The sequence below is a fragment of the Styela clava genome, chromosome 10, assembly GCF_964204865.1.
Source record: "Styela clava chromosome 10, kaStyClav1.hap1.2, whole genome shotgun sequence".
Lineage (NCBI taxonomy): Eukaryota > Metazoa > Chordata > Ascidiacea > Stolidobranchia > Styelidae > Styela > Styela clava.
Genome location: NC_135259.1, coordinates 20584512 through 20604989, shown reverse-complemented (window position 1 = coordinate 20604989; position 20478 = coordinate 20584512). Strand labels below are relative to the sequence as shown.

At 36.5% G+C, this 20478-nt stretch overlaps 1 protein-coding gene across 1 annotated transcript; it reads right to left on the bottom strand.

Moving 5' to 3' along the window:
- Positions 1 to 6777: 6777 nt before the first annotated feature.
- On the bottom strand, positions 6778 to 19393 carry LOC120342956 (contactin-associated protein-like 2). Its single transcript, XM_039412050.2, has 8 exons — positions 19371 to 19393; positions 15487 to 15828; positions 14492 to 14558; positions 12905 to 13027; positions 11441 to 11557; positions 10110 to 10264; positions 8732 to 8864; positions 6778 to 7529 (listed from the first exon to the last, which is right to left on the bottom strand). Exons 2-8 carry the CDS (start codon positions 15802 to 15804, stop codon positions 7345 to 7347), a joined length of 1098 nt encoding a protein of 365 aa, XP_039267984.2. The 5' UTR covers positions 15805 to 15828; positions 19371 to 19393; the 3' UTR covers positions 6778 to 7344.
- Between the last annotated feature and the right edge of the window lie 1085 nt (positions 19394 to 20478).

Sequence of the window (20478 nt, the reverse complement as noted above, 5' to 3'; positions counted from 1 at the left end):
CGACCCTGACACCGGGCGCGCAACAAATTTCAGAGGTTGCAAGAGTACACCAATTTTACACAAAAGTACTATATTTATTGGACTTTTGATTCGAAACATAATTGATAAAACTATTGCAAAGCATAAATCTTACGATTTCAAGGGAATACATAGCATCAGAGAAACGGTGTGCTTGCATAACAATGACAACTTAACTGGAGTCGCAGAAAATTTTAGTTAATATATTGAAAAGGTTCGCGAGCTTAAAAGTTTGGTAATCCTTAAACTAGAATACTGCCAAACCGTTCTCTCTGCTTCTTACTACCGCTCAACAGAACATATCGTCACGCTGATAACCGAATTGCGTAAGTCATTTTTAGCAGTTTTGAGAAAAACGTAAAAAACTTCCTTATGATATTGTTATGCCATTGAGAGTCAATAATTTGCCATGATTCAATTTTTCGATCGTAGCCGGATTTAAGTTAATTTGTATGACGCAGTTAAGTGACGTCATAATGGCGCACTGTGACTTAGGCAGAAATGCGTCTATGACTTGGGGACATACGCAATTTTGCAACTTTACTATATGCACCAGTCCTGGAAACTAAACTTTCCAAAAACGAATGTAATTCCCAGTATCTACAATGTCCAATCCCCAAAATGGCTAATCAGTTTCAATTACATTATTTTTTATGTTTAAAATTATATATTTCATCAATATAACACGTTCTGCACACCCACCGAAATAAGATTAAATATAAAGAATAAAACAGCAATGCATTCAATATAAAATCCAACCAAGGTGAATTAGACTCGGACAGTGAATATCACAAGTGCACGCCTTCCTATACTGTAGTATAAATTTAAATTAATACGCGATAAGCTAGAATCCGAGATGCAAAAACTCGAAAATACTTCGACGAGCTTATTTTGCCTTTGTGACGTCACAATAGTCATGCGGTAACAATAATAACTCATTATGACGAAATAATTGCAAAAATGTGCATGCCATACTAAATCTTGATTTTTATGGGTTTCGGAATTCTTAAAATAAAATCTGAGTTAACAGACAGGTGCGCAGCATTACATAAATACCTATTTTATAAAAAATTCAAAATCGGCAAAAATGACTTACGCAATTCGGTTATTAGCGTGACGATATGCTAACATAACCTAAACTCGATGAAAGCGAAAGGTTCAGGAAATTAGTGCGGCAATAACGGGATAGCACTCCTACCTAGCTCATCCCACCTAGAGTAAGATAAATAAAATCAAAAACGAGAATATCGGTCGGAGACCGAAGACTTATCGATCTTAGATCGGTAATTAGTTAATAACTCGCTAATTATACGGCATAATTAACCCAAAATCTATAGGCTCCTGGTCCGAGATATGATGTATGCACATGCAAAATTTGGAGCAGATTCAACCTCGCATTCGCGAGATATCGCGTTCATCTAACAGACACACAGACAGACATACATACATACAGACAAATACCTATCAATATACTTACCGATCTTAAGATCGATAAGTAACAACGGGACGGAAATTAATGGTTGGCAATAGCAGCTTAGAGTAACCTAAACAAACTTATCCTATCCTACCATTATAAGAGTAAAAATGAAAACAGATAATAAAAATTAGAGATGTCAATATTGATAAAATGCCAAAACCACCATTGCTATACGATGTCGTTTTTGTAATACAGCTTGTTCTGGTTATCTTGAGAATCGGGAAACGTGTTAAAGCGAAGACGTCATGACATATGTGACGTAGAAATTCAACGTGGTAGCTAGGGGTGGGCAAAATCGAATATTTTTTTCGAATCGAATAATTCGAATATTTTTAACGAATACCGAATAGTCGAATAACGAATATATTTTTATACACAACAGGAGGTCTACAACGTCGGTAGATACTCCCTTTGGAAATTAATAAGAACATTGATAAATCGGCTACAAAGCGTTTTTTTACTGGTTAATTTCGTCATAATCGCTGATTGTTTTTGTCACCGTGACCGTTTTTGCGGTGATATATAATCTATAACAGTGCTACTCAACTGGCGGTCCGAATCCGGACCTTTCGACCATAAAATTTGGACCGCTTCTGCTTGTTTATTTTGGCAGCATAAGCATCGTTTTATAGTTTCAGAGGATTTTGATACAATTTAAATACACAGCTATACAGTTTGTCGTACTGGTACCAATGTACGATATTTGTGTCCATGTTCGCGAGCCATTCATTGCTCTTGTATTAAATGTAATATTGCATCTGACGTTTCGCTTATTTAATGAAATAAATTTTCTGTAATGTCCGGACCCCAGTAATTTTGAAATTTCGTAAACGGACCTTTGGGGTGAAAATGGTTGAGTAGCCCTGATCTATAATACCGCCCTTTCTGTTATTTGCAAGTATTAATTCTTTCGGGTCGGCGGACATCGACGTTTATATTTCGGGTTTACCCGTGCGTTCACGTCGGCAACAGCTGTTAAAACCATCAAGGATTGATGTAAAAACCCAAATTAATAATATTCTAATTTTTATCATTTGCGTTGGCTTTCATATTACTTATCAACGTTTGTAAATTTACTGTCACAATATTAAGCGAACGGTGATATTATTATCGATACCGGGATGCAGATATTTATTAAGACAATACCGTAATTAACTTTGCTATGCTTTTCTATGGTGTCTATGTTGCTCTACAGATAAACCTCGCAGAGCTGCGATTGCGTCAATCCCGAATGTTGATTTAAAATAGTGACTAAATAATTCGGCAATAAAGGCATTTCTGCGTGGCCATATGACGAGATGACGTTAATAAACAGCGCTTCTTGAATGATAATTTACATATGCGACCTAATGCTGAAAAAAATTGCGCTTTTGTACTTTTGTGCCTAATAGATGGCCAGGCGCTAATTATAACTAACTCTTCCAAGTTCCGACGTTTTCTTTCAACAAACCGCGCGATCATTATAGCTAATATCGTTACCGAGTAATTCACAATTTTGTTTACGGAATTTGCGAATTCACTTTTACTTCTCTTGACAATTTTGATAATGTCACGCCCTATTTATTAGTGCAAAAATACTCAAAATATAACGAATGTAATCATTTCCGACGATACAACAATTCGTAAACGAGACAGTGCGCGTTGTTACATCGAAATTCACGATTGATTTTACGCCATACTCTTGTTCACGATTTCTACACTCCACCCGCCATGCATCCCTGAGTGAAATGTTTACACTTTCGAAACAATATTTGGTCAAGAATGAAAGGGATCACTAAAGAATTATTTGGAAGTACATTAAAAGAACTATGTCCTGCCATTTCTTTTCTGGTCATAGCTTGTTCGTGTTATACTATGTATGGTTTCACGCAAAAGTTCAACTTTTAATTTTCGTTAAACAAATTTATGTTTGGTTCATGCATGAAACGGCTAATCACGTGCCGCCAATCATACGGAGTTTAAAATCTGGAATATTTATTTTAAATACCTCATCTGATTTAAAGTTTCTAAATTTAGGGAACGGTGTCGGTACCTCTTTGTGCAACATAGGGAATTGAAATGAACGATCGAAACGGAATGAAAACAAATAACACCACAACGCAAAGACGATTTTTCAAATTATTCGCTTTTGTCTGTTAGCGAGCTTGTAGGTGAATTCTCGCGCAATTTACGATCGGTTCACAGACGTTCTGTGTCCAAGTGAAGCGACGCAGATCACGTGGTACCCGATATTCGAATAGTAAAATGCCATTCTAATAATTTAATATTCGATTCGTTATTCGAATATTTTGCCCAGCCCTAGTGGTAGCTAATTAACTTTCCGCTCCTCCGAGATATATGGCAAAATAGTAACCACGCCTTGTCTTTGAAGAGTGGTACACGTAACCCATGCCCGTTACAATTTTTTTCCCCGTACATGGACGCTAATTTTCTTGAGTCTCCGGAATCTTACGTGTTTGCCATTACTGCCACCTCGATAGTGGGCGCGATGGCCTTGCGATTAAAGCGTTGACTTAATTGTCAATAGACTTATCGTATCACACATCTCGGGTTCAAATGTCATTTTACCCTTCTCCGGAGTACATAGCAAATCGGGTAGGCGATGGCATACTGGGAAGAATTCTGTCCTTCCCGAAACAATTAGCTCTGTAGATTAATTTAAATTAAATCTGCTTGAGCAGGGCCTTGTTCGGAGCGAGAGACCTGAAGAAACCTCGCTAAAGGGAAAAAATTTCCGTCGAAACTTCCAGAAACAAGTAGTTTTTTACGGTGCTGCCGTAGTATGTACACCAAGATGGCGCACAACCTGAACATAGTATGTGTACCAGGTTGGGGTTCAGGTTGTGCGCCATCTTTACTTAATGATAGATTTTAGTGACTTCTTGAAAAATGGCATTATGACGATAGGAGATGTCGAACGGGAACGATTCTGTTTTTTCTAGAAATAGTAGTTTTTTACCTCAGATATCAGTGGCTCCATAAAAAGGCCGTGTTTGGAGCAAAAAGTCGGAGCGTGGCAGAAACGGTAATATTTTGGTAGGTGAGGCTGAACCGGAAAAAATTCCTGTTTCTCAGGGAATTAGCAACTTCGTAGACCATACGTTAATTAACAGTGAATTCCTTGGCAGAGCTTTGTTTAGAGTGGAAGGACGGAACAAGAGTCGCGGGAACTGCATTATTCCGGTAGGCGATGCCAAACTAGGAAGATTTCGGTCGTTTTTTCATCTGATATCAGTGGGTGCTCGAACAGTGCCATATTTAGGATAAAATCCCGAATAAGTAATGAACAAGCAATCTTGACTATACTGGTTACACGGCTTGTCCCTGGGAAACGTCCCATGGGGTGGGATAGGACAACACACATTTGTATTTCCCATGGGACACGAAAACCGTATGATTCTCGGGAAATGATGGTAAAACCTTTCGTTACGGACTTCTTGTCTATATATTTGAGCATAGCTCAACAACATTAACAATATACTTTGTGAGGGGCAGATGGTCGCATGTATAATAGTTATATAGAGTCAACAAAGTCCGTAAATTTTGTTGTTTTACATGTGTCTTCTTACATGTAGTCCTATTTATTAGACGCTAAACCTAAATTTAACAATATTTATTGACTTTTATTCCAATGGGAATCCCATGGGATGGGACAGGCATAACTGCTATGGGGTGGGAATGAGACATAAAAATATGTCCGATGGACAAGCCCGCTAATTCCTCTACAACAATCGAAAAATTTTCTATCATTGTAGAATCTTCGAGTAACCACTCAGCTATTTGCACGATTTATCAGTCAGATTGGATAATTTTGCGAGGTGAATATATTTTATTAAATTGACTCAGTTCATTCACAAACGTTACATAATTTGCACAAGTTGAAGTTGTAATAATTGTTATCACGTTGTTTTCGAGTCGTTTCAAAGGAAACTATTAGGGCGTGATATTTACCGATAGAATATTTTCAATATGTTATGAAAAAGTCTTTAGTATTCCTATGTTACAAAACAGCATCTGGTCATGTGCCTGGGGTCCTTATCCATTATCGTTGTTGTGAGCGAAATGAAATATATAAAGAAATCCATTTTAATGTAAATCGGTGTTCTTAGTTTTCCGTCGGTTTCGAGTTCCTAACCCATGCATTCTAATTTGCCGAGAGTGTGCCATCCATTTTCTCCCTTATCTCCCATGTCGCCAAATCTTATTTCTTTGACCGGTAACTTGGTATCAGGGTTGATCAATTATTTGAACAGAGATTTCAACAAGGCGTACAAACAGTACACTCTCTTTTATATTGTACGCGGGTGCTGTTAATATATAAAGGGCAATTGACGTACATAAATATAATCGTGTCTGAACCATGGCATTATATAATGAGAAATCATTAGCAGAATGAGAACAAATAACAAGCATCAGGGAAGCGACGAAATGATTTCTTGTATCCGCCCATGTCGAGCCATTTAGTACTAATACCTTGGTAGACAACAGATCAAGCTCTGATATGGCTTTGCGATTAAATCCTTGACTTAAATCGTCAATGGACATATCGTGTCACAAATCTCTGGTTCAAATGTCATTTTACCCTTCTCTGGAGTAGGCTTACATAATAAATTGGGTTGGCGATGGCGAATCGGAAATAATCCTGTTCTTCCCGAAACAAGTAGCTCTGCACATTAGATATCATCATTGGTTGGTTGAGAAGTGTACTGCTCGTAGTGTAAGGCTTGAATAAACGTCGCAAGAATATCAATATTGCGATAGAAGTTGCCGAACCCGAACATTTTCCCTTTTTCCCGAAATACTAACTTTTTACATAATGTTAGATATAGATATCTGTGGTCGCCTAGACAACCCTTGTTCAGAGCGAAAGACCGGAACAAGCGTGGCAGAAACGGTATTATTCCGCTAGGCGATGCCAAATTGGGAAGATTCCTGCCCTTCTGAAGATAATAGCTCTTTAGGTAACGTCATATACAATTGGCTACTTGAAAAGAGTTTGTTCGTAGCGAAAGGTCTGAATTGGCGCCTCAAAATGGCATTATCCGGTAGACGATGCCAAACCGGAAATATTCCGGTTGTTCCTGAAATATTACCTCATTACATAATACCAGTGGCCGTTTGAACAGTGCCATGTTTAGGATAAAATCCAGAATAGGCAATAAAGATGCGACTTTGGCTATCAATTAAGTTCTACAACTATCGAAAAATCTTCTATTATTGTAAAATCTTAGAGTAACCACCCAGCTATTTGCACGATTTATCAGTCAGATTGGATAATCATGCGAGATGAATATATTTTATTACAATGACTCAGATCATTCACAAACATTATATAATTTGCACGAGTTGAAGTTCTGCAAAATTATCATTAAGTTCGTATCGAGTCGTTTCAAAAGCAAACTACAGGGTGTTAGAAAAGTAACGCAAAATTAACGGAAGTTAAGATGAAATGCTACTTAAAACATTTAACAACTGACACCTTTTAACAGTATTAAACTACGGTGAAATGCCATTCAAACATTTCACGACTGACGCTTTTTAATAGTTACTTCTCAGTGTTGACATGACGAAAAAGTGTGCCTTAATTTGAGCGTGATATTTCCCGATAGAATAATTTTCGATTCGCTCCAAAAAAAACTATTATTTCGTGATATTTACCGATGAAATACTTCCGATAGGATATGAACGACCGGAAATATTCTTATAATCCAAAACAGTATCTGGGCATTTGCCTGAGATGCTTATCCATTATCCTCGTTGTGAGCGAAATGAAATATACGAACAATTAGTAAAAAGAAATTCATTGTAATGTAAATCGTTTTTTTTAGTTTTCCGTTGGTTTCGAGTTTCTAACCCAAGCATTCTAATTTGCCGAGAGTGTGCCATCCATTTTCTCCACTTCCTCCCATGTCGCCGAATCTTATTTCTTTGACCGGTAACTTGGTCTTGTCGGTCAGGAATCCTTCGTCTGCCCTGATGGTGCCGACGTCGTTCTTATCACAATTGCATTTGTAGTTGTTGTCAGCACATTGACCTTGAAATATAAAAACAAGGGTAATCATTTTTCGTCATTTTTTAAAATGTGGGAGAACGTTGGCCTTGCTCCTCTGGCGTTCAATTCCAGAATTCATGGCTTACTATATAGCTAGACATTTTTCATACTACGCTTAATCATGCTCTTAGCTTCGAGTAAGGCCGTGTGCTAGCAGCCACCAATATCGATTGATATGTAAACAGTTAATAATTTATACATTAACCGGTATCTTTTCGGTATTGCCTGCCTAATTTAACACACCCTGCGTAGGTGGGGTCATGAAGTCGAATCCGAGATGCGGAATATGCGATACCATTACAGTTAAGTCAAATTCTTTAACCGCTAGGTCGCCTTGAGATTTATCGGATAACGCACTTTGGCGCTCCCGAAGTATGTGCTCCAAGATGGCACACAACCTGAACACTAACCTGGTACACATACTATGTTCAGGTTGTGCGCCATCTTGATGCACATACTTCTGGAGGTACCGTATTTTGGCGTGTTGGCGTCGCTGGTCAATGTCATCGGATTACTTTTAATCAAATGTTTTGGATTCGATCCTACGCATGACTATGTTGTCAGCCGGGAACAGAGATTGTGGGTTCGAATCTGAGTTGTCGATTTACCTTCAAAGTCAAATAATTATCTTATATTGAACAAATTATCGGGTAATGAGGAGGTTATTAACTTTCGGTAGCGAAACTCGCAGCTATATTTTTGCATAAAGCCCAATCAAATTATATGCAAATCAGAGAAGTCAAGGTCGGAGAAAGCCAAACAACCAACCAAGCCAACCAACGGTTATGTGAACCATCGTGCTGTGAAGTTTAGCAATTCACTCACATATTGTTATGTCAGACAGTATTCGAGTCCGTTGAATAACAGGTTAAACATATTTGTCTGAAGTAGTTTACGAAGTGTAAAGCAGTTTGTCATGACATGACGCTCAAAACATTTGCGCAAATTAAATAATTTCAGTTTCACAGACTCCCATTTCACGTAATGCAGGTTAACCCAACTTTGGACCGGCCATTTTTAATTTTATTACGCAAAAAAGTTCATTTTTACAACTATGTTTTCATTACTGATTAACACTTTGGTAATAGATGGTGGTGGAAAAGGTTTTTATTTTGTGGGGTTAGTTTTGTCAACTGCAAACATTATCAAACTGCAGTACACTTCATAAATATTTCAGACTTTACCTGTCTCTCCACAAGCGCAGTAAGAATTTCTTCTAGAAGTCGCTCCACCCCAATATAGCATTTTCTCACCATCTCGTGAAACCCACCAGGCATAAGGGCCATCACGAAATATCATCATTCCTTCACAACGTGCCTATATAAAAAGAAAAAATAGATTTGATAATGAACTGTCTCAATCAAGCTTAGGTTTAGCATTATGCATTATATAACCCCAAATAATAAATAGGTCGCTCATGTGAGCAATACCCACTAGTAAGGGCATAGCCAGAGTAGGGGTAAGGGGTAAGCACTTTTATGTATTTTACATAGCAATTGGAACGTAATTTAGACTCTTGTAAATCACGTTTTCTGGCTGGATCCAATAGCCCAATAGTCTAACTTGGCATTTCAGAAATTTCATATCCTCTCACTCTAAATATTCCTGACTGCGACATTGGACAGGTCATATTTCTGAACAAAAAAAAGTCAGAACTCAACTTTCAAAGACTGGTTGCTTAGTGTTCGATCGCTAACTCATTTTCATTGCTTGACACCGTTTTGCTAGGTTTTTTTTTTTGGAAAAATTGCTATTCGCCGCATCGGATGGACTAATATATTTCATATTTTCAGTACTTGGTAATTTCGATATAACGTTTTGGCTATTTGAATTTAATTAGAAAAAATTAACTTTTATTTATTATTGGTTATTGACGTCAATAAAGAGTAATACTTTTATTTTTTGTTCAATTTTTTTTCTAGTCTCAATTACTCGGAATTCAGATGTACTATTTTGCATAAAGGAAACACGTATTAGTTAGTATTCATCGGCTACATCCGTCACTCTTGGCACCGACCTCTTCATTAAACTGGATGCTCTCCGAAGACCCAGGCCAATCAGTTTGAATATTTTTAATCTTAATTGAACATGGATGAAGCGGCTAAAGGGGTATTGCTTTTTGTGTCCCGAATTCCGCCGAACACGGTATGGGACTCGATTGTTCACCACAAAATTTTGCCGTTTCATTTTATTCAAACGGAAACACTTTTCGTTTTACCACTCTTTTCAGCAATCTCGATGCTTTCATGCTATACCGGTACTGATGCGCGACTGCGAGTAAAAATATTCAAACACTTATCTCCTGTTTTTGCACAACTAATACGCAAATGAGTTGTCAATACAGTATTTCATGTAACTAATAAATCTCTTATTTGAGGTATAATTGATTAAAATATTTTACGATATGGAACACGTTTTTTCAAAAGCATAGAATGGTAACGATTTCTTGTGTAAATGCCTTAATGGAATGATCTAAATACCTTGAACAAAAAAATAAAATAGATTCTGATGATTGCCTTACCTTTTCAAAACCACTGCTCGATTATCAGCAAAGTTACAAACCTGAATATACTGCCGACATTCCCTTGAATTCTCGATGATTTTGATCGTGTCGATCAGGCTGATTGTATACCGAGGAATCTTAGAGTAGCACCCCCGATCTTCGCACTTTGGCATCAGCACCTCTCCCATGGAATCATGTCGAATTTCGGTGATTGCTGTAAATGTAATGTTAAATAGTTGAAACTCCAACTCCTATGAATCTCCAACCTTCCATAAGATTCCTCATGAATGAGAAAATTTGCCTCAAAAGAATTGCCAGTTTATAATTGGTTTTCTTTTTATTTAAAATGAAACTTTTTGTTTGGTTAATGCAATCATCTTAAAGTAAAATCAATACTAAATTGAACAATTAAGATAATTCTGTATAATCGCAATCTTGCATTGATTCATTTGATATTCCATTGTTTGTTGACAATACAACAGCTTAATAAGTCTGAATCAAACTGCTAACAAATTTTATTTTAGACTCCTGCTCCGAGCTCTTCAAAAATCAAATTTCAATAACGAAAGCTTCGATAATCCTGAATTATTCGTAGCGGAACGTAGTATGTGTTCCAGATTAGGGTAAGGCCATAATTTCAGATACAAATACTACGGTAGTCACCTGGCTAGTCCCCGAACCCGTAATAGAACTAAAATAAGGAAAATTGGAATAAAATTATGGCCTGACCCAAACTAGTACACATATTACATCCCGCTGTCCGCCATCTTGGTACGCATACTTCAGGAGTACCAAACATTCTAGTATGCAAGCACGCTCAGTAAATTGGTTTTGAGTATCAGAGTAAATTTCTGTTATCACATATGAAAGTAGAAAATTTTGACCTTCGACGTTAGAGAGTTTGAAAATAAGACTCCGACTCCACAGCCATCCTCAAACACAAAGCTCTGACTGTGATTGGAAGCGCTTCTAAGCAGGATTTATATAATTATAAAAGTATAGACTAATAGGGGTTCTCAAACTTTTGGTGTTGCGGAGCCCTTGAAAAGGTTGACTATTATTCACGGAGCCCCAAAATAAATGTTAAAATTGTTACTTTCCGATTAATATTCCTGAATAAGTTAAAAGTACTTTACTTAATTTAAATGCTAAACCTTTTTTAATAGGGTTAATACAAGTCATAAATAAATCTAAATTTCAAAGATAAGTTATATATATACTGAATCTGTTATCACATATGAAGGTAGTAAATTTTGACCTTCGACGTTAGGGAGTTTGAAAATAAGACTCCGACTCCACAGCCATCCTCAAACACAAAGCTCTGACTGTGATTGGAAGCGCTTCTAAGTAGGATTGAGATAATTATAAAAGTATAGACTAACTAACGTACCATCCGATCCAGAAAAGTCACAATGAACCTCATATTGGTTGTTAGCTGGTCCAAGAAAGTAGTTTCCAGACGTCGTTATTCCGTTTCTTTCCTTCAGTTGATGGCATGTATGAATACCTGTTTATATAACAAATTCAATTGTATATTATTATCTCCATGCATGGAAATTAACACAAAATGCTTGTTGTAGTATTTTCATTTTTACATATGCGAATGTACCGAAATGCATGCACCGTTAAAGTGTTTTAATTAACTAAAAAAGTGAGGCGGGATAAACCTGTTCGACCGCATCGATCGATTCAGTTAATTCGTAATATCCCTTACCAACGTAAAGTGAGTTATGGCCGATATACCCGAAAGTGTGCGAACTCACCGCAGCGTATTTTTTAGTTTGTTTTATATTATTGGTATGACATTGTTTTATATTATTGGTATATATGGTACATTGGTATGACATGCCTGTCGGTCTGGCCAGCAATACCGGTACCATGCTGTGGTTTCGCGCATACCGGTACCACATAGTGCGGAAAGTCGCGGTACGGTGAGTTATACTGCTGTCGTGTATACCGGCCTTTATGAATGTCACTGTTATTATTTTATCTCAGAAAATTACTTAATTTTTTTCAAGCTTCTCGCGAATTTGATTACGACCTTTTCATTTGTGGTTTCTGGCTTCGTGTTATAAAGAAGTGAACCCCACCACATTCTATGTGATATCTTTCCAGGCTATATACGTTTACTACGCGCCACATTTTATTTTATATTCATTTTTTTGAAAATTTGGTAAGGATAAACTAAGAAAATCATTCATGACATGCCGCATTGACTTAGGAAAGAAGATATTTTGGTTAAATGTAATGGCCACTTACATTGAGATCATACTGAGAGAAGGTAACAGAAACCCCATTAAAAGTATACGTGAAAAGAAATTTTAACATTATGCGGGATATCTTAAGGATATTTTACGATGCAAAATATCCGAAATTCCTTTTTACTCGTTTCAGTTTAAGCCAAATTCCAATTTTATTTATAAAAAAAATGTTATTCATCGGGAATTTTGGAACGAAAGCATTTTCTTCAAAAACATGTCCCGTCGAAAACAAGTTCTTGCGTATCTTTATAAATTCTGAAGTGGCAGTAAACGAGTGCTAGAACTCACTTACCAATAGTTTGTAAACCCGCGCAGGATATAATCAGAAGTGCGATGACAAACGTCTTCCCAGCCGTCCAGTCTAGGGGATTTACAATGGTAACTATTTCAAGAGAACATCAACATTACAGAAAAATCATACTTATGAAAATTTGTTTTCAAATATTCCAAACTTTATTAGCCAGCAAATTTAAAAAAAATACTTTTTTTTTGTTTTTGACGGTAAATTTCGTTTTATTTTCGGCCACATTACTTATATTCAATAAGAATTTTTAAGTCAAGAAAGTTTCCAGTGAAAACAGGTTTTTACGTACCGTCGTAAACTCTGAAGTCGCAGTAAACAGAGACCAGAACTCCGGTACCAATCGTTCTCAATGGATAGTATCCGCTTGTGGAAACTCCGTAAGTTTCGTTCAGATCTTTGCAGCTTGTTGCACCTAAAACAACAAATTTAAAACGGAGATGTGCTGATAAATTTACAAGAAAAAAGAATTTCTTATCGAAAAAGGGCGATTTTTTCTGCAGTCGAAAATAAATGGTTGTAAAATACTCTCAAGAGCGTGCATCTTAGCGTGCCACTCGTGCATTATCATGCCTCCTTGGCAATGAAACAAGATCTTCTCTTGTTTAAATAAACATGTTTACATGCACATATATATATATGTCTGCGTGCAGTCACAAAGTTGGCTGTGGTTAAGTTATTCTGGATAAACTTTTGCTAACCCGTCATGTCTGCCCAATTGAAACGAATACTCGGAAGTCAAAACAATCGTAAATGATTCAAATCTCATATTGCGTATTTTTTGAATCAATAAATTGTGCTTACTAGACAACCTATATATACAGTATACTGATTATCTCAAGGTGGCCAAATAATTGAAATACCTAACATAAAATTTATTGTGAAGTACCCCGATTACATTTGCAGCCTCACAGAAAACAGCTAATAGTTATTTTCCACCCAAATATTTTCCGTTCATGTTTGAAAAGAGACCCTATAGCTCTCGGGCAGAGGTGGGCCACCTAGACTGGGCCATGTGGGTATGACGTAAAAAAATACATTTTATGAACAATATTTACAGTGTCTCAAAAGCAAAAGCGAAAAACAATAAACTTCTTGACAAAACTAATTGTAATCGCAATCTTAACCAATTCCTTGCACTAATCTTGAGCTAAAACATCAAAATATGGTTTTCGTTTCGTTGTGGTAGCATCAGGCGGGCCAGAATGAATTACCCAACGAGCCAGATTTGGCCCGCGGGCCGTAATTTGCCCATGTCAGCCATAGGGTCACCCGACCCGAGCAATTTTAGTGTAAGTAAAAATGAGTGATGTTTTGTTCAAAGCCCCCGTAAAAAAAACCACCACTGCTCAAAATATTAAAATTAGTAACTATACATGCACAATGAGGGCTAGGAATGCTAATTGCGCTGGAAATGCAAATTTTTAAATCATTCCGAACCCTAGCTGGAAAATTATTAATTTGGTATTTTCAAACGGAGCGGGGGCGTTCTTCCCACATCTCACACTTTTGCATTAGTTGAGTATGCCTCAAAAATTTGCGTTTTGCACGGAGATTTCTTAAACGCGAACTCTTAGATCGTTTGAATAAAGCAGTTTTCGGAATGTCTGCATCCTGAATCAGATTTCCACAAAATACTATTTTGCATATTTTTAGATAAAAATGTTTCAGAAATTCTGCGCATTTGTTCGCTTGCTTTATGCGAAATTCACCACACTATTCAAAAAGTCTCATAAGACAAGTGACGTAATCATGCGTGACGTCATATCACTTTAGGAATCTTCTCGTGCCGGACTTCCGGAAGGACTGGAGGCATCCGTACAAAAAAAAGCGGAAGCGACCATTTCTGAACATACTGTAGGTAGAAAAACAAACTCACTCATCATGTTTTGTATTCTCATGTAGTCAGGAGCGTCTCCTTTCACACCTTTGATTCCTTGTTGTCCCTAAAATGAAACATAGACTATGTATCAAATTTCGTGTTTGCCAATATTAAAAAAAAAATACCCGTGCTCAAATGGGTTCGATACTTGATATTCTTTTATATTACACAACCAACCCGTGCAGGGTTCTCGGATGTTTTGTGGAAAATCTAAAAAAAACATTCTCACCAACGTTCAAAAAAAGAAAATTAATAATTGTCCAGTTATGATTAGGAATGAATCCTTTGGAGCCGGCAAAAGTTTTTAAAGTAAATAAAAGTAATAGAATTCTAGCGAAAAATACAATCTTTCCTTACTGAAAACTTTGAAGCCATTGGTTCATAGTTGAAGAGGAATGCCGTAATAACAAGAAAAAAAATACTATCAACAACAATAACAATACGATCCATAAGTTCACTTCGTGTCTAATAAATTTTCGCTGTCCATAGACAGTATAGCTCAGCCTTACCCTATTTCATAAGATGCACACTGGAAAAGATACTTTATATACACATTATAGTCATTTTATACTCAAACGAGGGGGTATACACAGTTTGGGGGGTGAATTTTACTTTTTAAATTTACGAACATAAGAATCCTTGATTTATGCCAGCGGTAAAACTATTAATAATTGTGACATGATAACTTTAATTTAAATTCATCACCATTTCCCGTGTGAACTGTTGATTGGTGTTCGTCGTTTCAAATATTATCAGTGGTGCGCGCGATGGACAAGCGATTGACGTGCGTAGGCTTAACTCTATATGGTCATGGCAGGTTGAAATCCCATGCTCACCACCTCACCCAGGGTGTAATAAATTTGGTAGACAATACTGAACCGAAAAAAACTTGTCCCTTCAAAATTGGTTACTCCATACTTTTGAGTGGCAGCTCTTACAAAAATGAAAAACGTTTAGAATCAAAAATTGAAAAACTTGCCCAGTTTACTGACCTTTGAACCTTGACTTCCTTTATCACCGGCTGGTCCAACACCCCCAATTATTCCTTTTGCTCCTTTGATACCTTGGGGTCCAGCACGCCCAATAGGACCCAAGTCGCCTTTGGGGCCACGCTTCCCGGGGGGCCCCGGGTGTCTAAGGTGCTGAGAGGCGCTTTTATCGTTAACAGGAGCGGCCGACCCGCAGTTGACTTGAACTACGTTGCATGAATCCCCTCCCTTTGACGGAAACGGCACCGAATGCTGAGCAACGACAGTTGTAATTGCAATGTGGCATATTATCAGAAGGATAATCACCATGGATTTCTCCATCGTATAAGATTAGTTATAACTGATCTGTAAAAAACGTTGATAAAGTAAAAACTCCCTTTAATGCCATTGGTACAAAAATGTTCAAAACATCTCTCGTCTGACCCAAGTGGTTTCACCATACTCAAACTTTTTGTGTGACATCCAAAAATATGTAGCAAGTTATTTGTAAGATGTTTCTCCGCAATTCTCTTTTACAAGGGGGCTCAATATACAAAAAGAGAGCACCACTATCAGTTGGCACAAAAAATTTTACATCCTCCTCTCGTATATGTCGAATGCTTTTTCCTGTCTGAAACGTATTATTATGCAACTCAAATACTCAGTGAAGCGTTTCTCTTCATCTCTCTTTAAAATAAACGCTCAAAATGAGTACATGGAAGCGCCACCACTAGGTGGCAGCAACTAAAAAGGGGATCATTCTTTGTTTACGATGTGATTGATTGAGGTCATACTGAGCTATTACACTGTAGTTTTAATAGAAGGGTGGTTTTGTTATTTAGGAGTGACTCATAAGTGGTTTTATCAGTGAAGGAAGTCGGCGGACGTCAAATAATAAATATTTTATTGAAAAAATGAGTGAGGGTGGAGAATTGGGAAATTGTATACTTTATTGTTACAATATTCATTTTTAATGTACAAATTTGTGATTTATCTTGTATCTATCTTTGGCTGGTGTGTAACAGTGAATGGGAACACTGTTCAGAAACACGTGGTAAATTTTTGGGGAATAATTTTGAAAGGCTAAACGCCAAAATATGGCTCTTTATTGAACTAAGCATATTATTTTGTAAATTGAATACTTATACCTATATGGCTCTAAAACATGTAATAAATTTTTCAAAAATGACTTTCCCGATATTCTGAAATTCGATAAACATTTACCATTTTTTCTTCGAAGATTTTTTTTTTATAAATTATTTGGAATTTCAAACAACAATTATTCAAATTCTGTTTTTTATTTTTCACCATATTGAAAGTGCTCTAGTCTTTCTTTACAATGGTATTATTAGTAATGGTGATTGAATAAGCATTTAGAAGTTTACATGGGTTCGGAGTTGTCACGGTTAACTACATAAACAGGGAGGATTAAAATGAACGTTATTTATGCATGCAAGGGTTAAGACACGTTTATAAGGTTGGAGAAAATTTACAATCCACTCCCGAGTCCAGCTTAGACCTCAAAAAAACTCTAATTTCAATTATATAACATTGGCTCATAATCGGACTGTTCAAAATACCTAGCAAATTTGATGATTTCTGAGTTTTTGAAGAAGAGAATTTTATTATCACCATTAAATAAATGAAACTCCGACTTGCGGCTCTGGGGATTTCTTCATAGCGTGAGATTAATAATAACCGATCTTGTACGTTGATAAAAGTTAAACATGCAGCTTATACTGGGTCTGTGGAGTCAGGACCACATTTACATTCAACTCATTGCTCCAGTTTAATAACAATTTTGACTCCGGGTTTTAATAATTCCGACTTTAGCTCCGAACAAAAAGAAAATCGAATTTTAATCACAGAACATAGGTAAGCCTCAATTAATAGACATTTAAGATCAGTTGGTAAACCTGATATTTTTTAAGATCTACTAAGTAGTGGTTCCCAAACTTTCCAAACCGCGCCTCCTTTATAGAATCTGTCTCGCGCCCGACCTCGAATATAACTAGCTAACAATAAGCTCCAAATAACAGACAATAAGGCGAAAGTAATATGATAGTTAATAAAAATAACCACAAGCCAAACAGCTCTCTGCAATCTCTAAACAATAAAGAAATGAAAATATCTAAAATAAGGCGGCAAGATCAAATGTAACAAGCTTCACGCCCCCTCAAACAAATTATCAACGCTCCCATGGCGGAAACACTGTTATAGAGTATGAACCTTGGCTTCCCAAACTTACAAGATCGTGACCCCTTCAATAAGTTAATATTTTTCGGGACCCCCGTTAAGTCGGTCGGCCGCCGCTTCTTGGCACTTAAGATCAAATTCCACATTGTTATGCAATCTCGTCGATACTCTGATCCTATGTATTTTCTTGGATTCGTGAGATTCCTGTTTTGCACTAGTGTTTCGAATCAAAGTACAGCTACAGTACTTGGCGTGACTGTTATGCTCTCTACCTTCCCAATCCCAGGTATTGGTTGCATCCCCCAGGGGTAATACCCCTCCCCAAGGAATCCCTTCTATGAAAAGCGTTGGCCTTTTATAACACCATTTGCAAATAAAATGGGAGGTTGGAAATTTCGACTGAAATTTCGATTGAAAAATAACACTAGGGTTTATTATTGGAGGATGTCTTTCATTTTCATTTATCAAAAACAAAATTACTAAGTAGAGAAATGCGAGATTTTTAAATATACAAAAAATAAAAACAGATATCTATTTACCTTTAAATAGCACGTTTTTATTTGACATTACTGCTAAACATAGATTAATAATAACTGTTAATCATTTAAAACGTGTAGGATAGATTTCTTGCTGTCGACTAGATAAAAAATATTTTGCGCTATCGAATTGGTCTTATTTTAAGAGGATGTCTTATATTAAAATCCTTTTTATAATTCACGCTAGGTCTTATTTTCAGGCTAGTTCCTATTTTCGGAAAAACACAGTATGTAAAATTTTTAGAATTGACGAGAGTAAATAAAATTTCCAAATTTTCGATAACAACTTTGAAATCTCATTTATCAGAAATCAGAAATTTGTTTCCTAGAAATACATTTTTTTTTCAAATAAAGTATGCTGTAAATGAATCCATCACTGTTTTTGTTTTCGAAGCTGTTATTGTTCAATATCTGATAGTTTCAGTCTACAGATAGAAATTACAAAATAAAAATAATACTTTATACTCTATAATTCAGGGTGGTCCAAGGTTGTCGGCCTCGTCGGCCACATTATTTTTTTGTATTGTTCGCGGGCCACAATATTGCCAATGAATAGGTAAACAGCCACCAAAAAACTCACTAAAACGTGCAAAATCTTACTATATTTACATCTAGTGTAAGATTTCAAACCCATAACAAAGAGAGTTACATAAGGAGAAAATACTGTTTTAGATTGTCTGTTTAAATTGGTTGGCTTTTAAAAAAGCCAATTAACAATTTAGACTAGCCAAGCTCATTATTTTTCTAGTTATTTTGATGAAGAAACAACACCAAATGCGATATTTTGTTTACACTTGCGCAATTGCGACGCGGGCGTAGGTTTGTACCACCCCGCACGTATTTAACCTCTTCTGTTTTCTTATGCTGATAAAATAAACTGCTGGTAACGAATCGACCATTCTCATGTTTTTCCACGATTACGCATAACATTTTAGACTGCGACGGTGCACGCAATTATTTTGAGTTACGCCAAATAAACTCAAATACCGCATTCGACGAATCGAACTTGACACCCAGCAACCTAAAACGGGCTCAACTTAAATTTTCTTCAATAATTTAGTCAAGATTTTTCTCACAATAAGCGCTTTTCCAGAGCCAGTATCTGCGTGTTTTTAAAAACCTAGTTACCCACAAACACTGAATTCAAATGAACCAAAATGGTTTTAACTACTTGACCTCTGTTATCTGTGTCTCATATTACCAAAATAATACAATTCCGAACAAGCGTGACGTAGTCGGCCAAGTGTGGCCTTATAAGAAATGTATACTTTTAATTAAAAAACAACAACACTTTGTGTGAAATTTATGGTGCCATAAAACCTGAAAGAAACCTGTAACAAAAAAGCTTGTTCTGAAAATTTTCCAGCTATACTAAATAAAATTTTCCAAGTTTACAATAACAATGAAAACTTTCGAAATCTTGATTGATCCAAAATTCATACTGAGAATTATTCCCCTTGAAACATTTCGTTTTTCATTTGGAATAAGCTGTCAATAAATCAATGAAATACTTTGTTTGCGAACTTCAGTATCTGTAACAAAGTGATCTATCTAATACTTTAATTCCGGTGTTGATTCTACATAACCAGTCTTGCAAAAAAAAAATTTATGAACTGAAATAGTGCATTATTGAATACGTATACATATTCTCGTCCTCTTGTGTTGATAAAATATACCAGGGTGATGCGAGGTTGGCGAACCGCAAAAACTTTTGAGGATGTCTCGCGGGCCGCAGTCAGAAGGAACCCAAAGTGATCAAAACACCGCGAGTTTACTCACTTTAAATATATTTGGAAATGAGAGTTTGCCGTTCTGATAAATTTTTTTGAGATTCATGTTTTGCACTAGCATTATTAATTGTGTTTCGAATAATAAGTCTAAAAAAGTACAACAGCTATAGTAAGTACTTCGCTTGAAATTTTGGTGTGCTCTTTTAACCCCTGATATTTGTGGCGCGCCCCCAGGGAAGCCCTGTTATAGAAAGCGTTTACTTTTATTATCATCATTATATCGATACATTGGAGATTTTAATAGTTCGACTCAGACTTTGAACAGTCTAAAAATTCGGATTCAGGGAAAAAATGCCAAAATCCCAAGCGCACAGTCATCGCCGGATATGGCGCCACGCAACTAGAAATAATATGAAAAGCATTGGCAGAGAAATAAAGTGCCTACGTTTCTGCTATTTCTCGCCTAAAATAAAACGGGATCTCATTTTTTTTCCCGAAAAATAACCCTAGGGTTTATTATTGGAGAATGTCTTTTATTTTCATTTATCAAAAAC

Excerpts from the sequence above, each read along its gene's own strand:
- LOC120342956 (XM_039412050.2), bottom strand. The coding sequence starts at position 15,804 with ATGGAGAAATCCATGGTGATTATCCTTCTGATAATATGCCACATTGCA. Across the intron at positions 11,558-12,904 it reads CGACTTCAGAGTTTACGACG|GTATTCATACATGCCATCAA; the intron begins GTACGTAAAAAC and ends TTATATAAACAG. Across the intron at positions 10,265-11,440 it reads TGACTTTTCTGGATCGGATG|CAATCACCGAAATTCGACAT; the intron begins GTACGTTAGTTA and ends TTACATTTACAG.